This window comes from Lithobates pipiens, unplaced genomic scaffold, assembly GCF_037356315.1.
Source record: "Lithobates pipiens isolate NorthernLeopardFrog02 unplaced genomic scaffold, aLitPip1_a1.2 Scaffold_8, whole genome shotgun sequence".
Lineage (NCBI taxonomy): Eukaryota > Metazoa > Chordata > Amphibia > Anura > Ranidae > Lithobates > Lithobates pipiens.
The window spans coordinates 659,717,708-659,724,553 of NW_027507903.1; the positions used below are offsets into that span (position 1 = coordinate 659,717,708).

Consider the following 6,846-nt stretch of genomic DNA (forward strand, 5'->3'; position numbering starts at 1 on the left):
ACTTCCTGTCCTGGTGACAACAATACAAGGAGTGCGAGAAATCTGTACAAAGACACAGACATAAAAAATTCTGACAGGGGCTCTAATCCTTCCCCTTCCTTATTATACTAAAGATATCATTCTTATTTCAGTCTGTGTTCCTGTTGGAGAGTTTCCTCATTTCCTGTCTAGATAAATGTTGTCACCGGGACAGGAAGCAAGGGGGAAATCTCTGTAATGGAGCCCCGGATAGAAGAAAAAAACCTGACAGGGGATCTAATGAAGTTAAATGAATTCCACTCCTTCGTCTGACATCACCAGACTGTGGGCGGAGTTCTCACATCTCCCGCCTCCCCCCACATATCTTTATATAACCTCCCCATACACCTATCCCAGCATAGAGGGGCTCAGTGAAGGTGGTAGTGAAGGTGTAGAGATGTCGGATCGGGTCACACAGATCATAAAAGGAGATCCGCCCGGCCTCATAATCCAGATATATCCTGACTCTGTTACTGGAGGGATTGGGGGGTAAGAGGATCTCTTCATAGTCATGTCTCACCTTATACTGATCATCTTCCCTGTCCAGTGCCCAGGACTTGTTATTATATCCAATCCCTGACTCCCCCTCTCCCCTCTCTATACTGGGGTAACACATCCCGACTATCCAGTTCTCTGATCCAACATCCACATCCCAGTAATGTCTCCCTGAGGAGAAACTCCGACTGCTCAACACCTGAGAATAATGCTGAAATCTCTCTGGTGTTTTGGGGTAATTATGGTCTATATCTGACTTAGATACAGTTTTCCTGTCATCTGATATCCGTAGAAATTTATAAGCTGTGTTTCCATCCAGTAATATGTCTGCAGCTTCCTGTATATAGAATACATTTACCTCTGTTATTATATCAGATAGTGTATGCAAGACCCCCGTCACATCCAGACCCCCTCCATCATGGAGGAGCTCCTCATGTCTCTCTCTCTGTCCTCATTATCTCTATCCTCAGTATCACACAAGTCACCTGTGTCTGATTCCTGCAAGACAGTCAGTGGATCCGTCACGTTACACAGCTCCTCAATGTGACGCAACTTCCTGGACAGCTCCTCCTTCTTTATTTCCAGATCCCGGATGGAGATGGAGATCCGCTCTGCCCTCCCGGAGATGTCCCTCAGGACTCTCTTCTCCAGGTCTTCCAGACGTCTCCTGAGATCTCTAAACAGGGCAGTGACTCTCTCGGTGTCACCAGCGGCTTCTTCTTCTACTTTCCTCCGGTGTTCCTGCAGACTCTGGACTCTTTCCTCCGTCTCCTCTCTCTTTGTCAGAAGTTTCTGCAGAACATTCCTCAGTGTCTCCTTCTTCTCAGAAGCCTCATCCAGTGACTTCATCTCATGTTCTTTATGTTCTCCAATCACACAAAACTTACAGACACAGGTCTCACCCTCAGTGCAGTAATACCCCAGGATCTTCTTATGGACGGAGCATTTCCTGCTCTCCATGGACAAGGTGGGGTCACATAAGACGTGTTCTGGGGACTTTTTGTGGACTCTCAAGTGTTTATCACACAGAGAAACCTCACAGAGCAGACAGGATCTAACAGCAGGTACAGGAGAGTCCACACAGTAAGTACAGAAGACCCCGGACTCCTCCCGATCTGGCTGAGTAGACAGGAAAGTCTCTGCTATGTTACGTAGTGTCATGTTCTTCTGCAGTGCAGGCCGATCCGGAAACTTCTCTCTGCATTCAGGACAGGAATATCCTCCAGACCCCTCCTGTGTATCCAGCACACCATCAATACAGACCCGGCAGAAGTTGTGACCACATCTCAGGGTTACAGGATCTGTATAAATGTTCAGACAGACGGAACATTCCAACTCAGCTCTCAGATCACCAGACGCCATCGCTGACAGCAGAAGAGTGGAGTTGGAGTCTTTGATATTCTCTGAGCTCATCTCTTGAATTGTTTCATGGACCTTTGGATATTTCTGTAAATTACAAAAAGTATTGTTCATGGTTGACTGTTCTTACAGGACATAAATAAGATAAACATAACATTCTTCTACAGTAAAGCTGGTGACATTTTCAGAGCCCCATGTTGCACCGACTCATCACTGTACTATGCAACTGCTTAACCAATATAAAGTAAACCTGTCCTGGGTCATTTAGGGCAAAGTAACAGATAAACCTAACTTTTGCTCTCCCTATTATTACACATGTACTTTGCTTTTGCTCCTCTGTCATTCGGTATGGTTTTGCAGGAACAAAGAAAGGAAACACTTACATAGGGCTGCGGTCTCTGCCTCTACCTCACATGATAGTGATAAGCAGGCCCGGACTTGCCATAGAGCAGACCGGACACTTGGGATGATCTAAAATTGTTTTACGGTTACCAGGTTAGAGTTACAGAGGCAGTCTTATTATTGCTCTCACGCGGAGATACCTCTCATGTGTGATTTGAACACCGTTTACATATGCGAGCGCGACTTCCGTATGCATTTTCTTTGCTGCGCGAGCTCGCAGGGACGCTTTAAAATCGTTTTTTTTTAAAATCCGGTGCCATTGGTAGCCGAGTAACCCGGAAGTGACATTGTGACGTCACTTCCGTGTTTACATTTAGGAGACTGGAACGAAGCCGGAAGTCCCCCAGTGGGACAGGAGGCCCTGTCAGAGCAGCGAGAGTGGGGGGGGGGGGGGTGTCCCCTCCCGCTCCTCTGGGATAACAATCGAGTGGCTTTTAGCTCAATCTGTTATCCCTGGAAAGCTGAACGCCCGCTATAAAAAACGGTGCCGTGATAATGCCTGCAGCTGCTCAGCAGGAAGGGGTTAATAGTAAACTGTACCCTGCATGGTTCTCTAGTAGGGATGAGCTCGATGTTTGGGTTGAACTTTGGGTGTTCGCCAAAGAACGAACATTATGGGGAAATTCGAGCAGCCACGGAACGCCCCATAATGCATTGCTGTATGACGATTGGCCAAAGCACGCACCTGACCTGCATGCTTTGGCCAATCCCAGTGCGCTCTGCTAAGAGTCATAATTGGCCAAAGACAGGGTGTCTTTGGCCAATCAGGGGGACAAGAGATCGAGATTCGAGATAGAGATAGAGACACACACTCTGCAGCATCCAGTGTAGCTTATATCTACAGTGCATTACGCGGTGTACCGTTTCTACTACTTTTCTGGTGGTGTACACATTACAGTGTAGTGTGGTGTTGCAAAACAAAAATATACATCATGTCTGGAAGGCCACCAATGAGAGGCAGACACTCACAGGCCACTAAAAGAGGGCAAGCAGGCTCTGTGTCAACAGTGGTGGTCGTGGACATGGTGTATCCTCTGCTGCTGGCCGTATTATTGAGCCAGAAGAGTTGGTGGAGTGGAGAACAAAGCAGTCCTCATCCTTTGTTACCCAGGCTCAGAGTAGTTTGCCTTCCAATGCAGCTGTCAAAGTGGCCTATTCGACCGTCAAATTGTCCACAGTCACTCCTTCCGTAGCCCCACCATCATGCACGGAGGAGTCCCCCAAACTATTCGACCACAGTGTCGAGTCAACGCTGCTGGAGGATGTGCAGTGATTAGAAGGCTCCGATGATGGTTCCCAGGTTGAGGAAGGGAGTAACGTGAGCCTAGAGAGAGGGGGTGTCCAAGGAGGACAAGAAACTGGCAGTCATGTTCCCCTAGCCCCAGCATATTGCCAAGTTTGCACCAGTGACGAGGAGAGAGGGGGGATGATGAGGTCACTAACTCTACTTGGGTGCCTGATCGAAGAGGAAGCACAACTCCAACAAGGCAGCCACCCTAGTGCATCACACCGCAGAGCTCCACAGGTGCAGGGCACTGCCTGCAAGAAGAGGGCAGTTTGAAGATGTGTTGGTGACTTCTGATACGAGATCATTCTTTCAGCCGACCCATCGACAGGTGTCATCCGGATCCAGCATCAAGGAATGCCTAGACCGACAGGTGTCCGACTAAATCGGGTTAATGGCCAATGTGGACGCTCTGAGAAGTGATTAACGCCTGGACTACTGGGAGGGCAGGCTTGACATCTGGCCAGAGCTTGCCCAATTTGCAATGGGACTGTTGGCTTGCCCCTCGTCCAGTGTCCTGTCCGAAAGGACGTTCAGCGCAGCAGGGGGGATCGTGACCGATAAGCGCACTTGCCTAGCTCACGACAGTGTTGACTACCTCAGGTTTATAAAAATCTTGGAGGAATTCAACACATGTGATCAGTAGACCATGTATATGCATAACTCTATAAAGGATTTATATAATCTAGCACACGGACCTTTTTTCTACCTTTGGCTCACTTCCTTACTATATGCCCATACCCTCCTGTTTGAAGAGGTTGAGCGGTGTCATATTTTTGGGTCCCGCAGTGAGTTGCTGGTATCAGTGCTGCTGTCAGTACTCTCTATCTGGGTGCTGGTGGGGTGTCAGTGCTCTCTATCTGGGTGCTGGTGGGGTGTCAGTGATCAGTCTCTGGGTGCTGGTGTCAGTGATCAGTCTCTATCGCAGTGCTGGTGTCAGTGTTCTGTCTCTATCGCAGTGCTGGTGTCAGTGAGGGAGATAGCAGCGGAGAAGTCAATCAGCAGGCAGTGCCAGCATCATGGCTGAGGATCAGCACTGGACTGGCACCTCTGGACCACCGCAGTAGAGTCCTGCATAGGTGGGGGTAAAGGCTGGGCAGAGGGAAGGGCTCAAGCACAGGTTGGCACACTGGGACACTGGCACAGGACTGCACTGCCCTGACTGTGGCACTGATCATCTCCTGCACCCCCTTCATAGCCTGGCCTGACCTTGCCTCTCCTCCATGCGCTCCTAAATTGTCAAAATTTCACAGATAAAAAAAGAATGCTTGTCGTTGTCGATCCCAGATTCACTTAATACTTTTGTTATGTCAGCGTCCATGTTGTGGGACTATGTGTGCACAGCTAGTAATTATTTTGTGGCTGAAAATATGACCTGGAGGTTTTTAAGTTTCACCTGCCATTAAAGTCAATGGGGTCCGCCGCAAACTTTGCGGTTCGCAAACTTTTGGCCACGTTCGCGGTTCGCGAAACGTCCCATCGGAAGTTCGTCCATCACTACCTGGTATATGATGTACAGAGCCCTGTGTATAATGTAGAGCGTGGTATATGATGTACAGAGCCCAGTGTATAATGTAGAGCCTGGTATATGATGTACAGAGCCCAGTGTATAATGTAGAGCCTGGTATATGATGTACAGAGCCCAGTGTATAATCTAGAGCCTGGTATATGATGTACAGAGCCCAGTGTAAAATGTAGAGCCTGGTATGTGATGTACAGAGCCCAGTGTATAATGTAGAGCCTGGTATATGATGTACAGAGCCCTGTGTATAATGTAGAGCCTGGTATATGATATACAGAGCCCTGTGTATAATGTAGAGCCTGGTATATGATGTACAGAGCCCTGTGTATAATGTAGAGCCTGGTATATGATATACAGAGCCCTGTGTATAATGTAGAGCCTGGTATATGATGTACAGAGCCCAGTGTATAATGTAGAGCCTGGTATATGATATACAGAGCCCTGTGTATAATGTAGAGCCTGGTATATGATGTACAGAGCCCTGTGTATAATGTAGAGCCTGGTATATGATGTACAGAGCCCTGTGTATAATGTAGAGCCTGGTATATGATGTACAGAGCCTGGTGTAGAAGTTATATAGAAATAATACTCGGTAGATGATATTTAATAACATTATGATCAAATACATAGTTACATTCTTACAGACTACTGATGCATCCTAATTCCATAAAAACCTCCCTGTTAATTTATCAAAGATAGACCACACAACCAACAAAACATCGGTCATGTTTATAATAACGCCCGATATATACATGTTTCTGTATATACACAGGCATAGGCAGGTGGCCACAAACAGTCAAAGAGATAGATATACCCATTAACCATCTACCAAGTATTATTTCTATATAAATCCATTTAAAGAGGAGGATATCTTGGGTTTCTGTTTCCACTATTACAACCCCAAAGTCACACCATTTACAGTGCGACTTTGCAATGTAATTTTTTGATGCAATGTCACGTGACTGGTGAAAACAAGTCGCACTGAACTCAGAACAATGTAGTGCAAAAACCTTTTTTGGAGTTGCACCAATTAGAACTAGCACCATTGAAATATATGGGCTTTGACCTGTCATGCGACTTCAAATGTGTCAAGTCGCATTACAACTCGCAGTTGTGGAAACAGAGCCTTAATAGGCAATTAATGTTGTAGCAGATCAAAATCATTGTGTATCATGCATCTGTTATTATGATCGGGTGACAGACGTTTTGGTCACCTTCCTTGTCGCATATGCTGGTCCATGTTGATTTTACTATACATGGGATCATTGTGTACGGTTATGGTATGTTTTGTTGCACTTGGTGTCTTCTTTGTAGTAAAAATTCTTCTATTTTTATATGCTTTGATATATAGTTTCTCCAGTAGTGATTATGTAGATTTTAGACGCTCACGGGTGTTTTGAACTCGACCACTAATGGTACACACGTTTTGGCCATTAGCTTAAATTGTATATATGTAGCATCTAGCTATGACCAAGCACTGCGCCTGGTGTGAAATGAGTCAACGGCTGTACAGTTAGTCTGTACCAATTTGGGATGCTTTGATATCCATTTTTATTCAATAAAAGATTATTTTTTTGGAGTGCGGCTATCCAGCGATTTAATTTTTTTCCCCATCACTCCTGTTGTAAACAGAGCCTGCACCCGGCTTGATTGTGGAGCTGAACCTAGGAGAGGTAATTACCTGTGAGCCGTGAACTTCCTCATAGAAATGCAAACAGACAGACATGAGGGTCTCAAGCTCAATGTGGGGGGTCATCAGGTTAAA

At 46.3% G+C, this 6,846-nt stretch overlaps 1 protein-coding gene across 1 annotated transcript; it reads right to left on the bottom strand.

Annotated features, from left to right (window-relative positions):
- Positions 1 to 894: 894 nt before the first annotated feature.
- On the bottom strand, positions 895 to 2,001 carry LOC143961796 (E3 ubiquitin/ISG15 ligase TRIM25-like). Its single transcript, XM_077471129.1, has one exon. It carries the CDS (start codon positions 1,984 to 1,986, stop codon positions 910 to 912), a length of 1,077 nt encoding a protein of 358 aa, XP_077327255.1. The 5' UTR covers positions 1,987 to 2,001; the 3' UTR covers positions 895 to 909.
- Between the last annotated feature and the right edge of the window lie 4,845 nt (positions 2,002 to 6,846).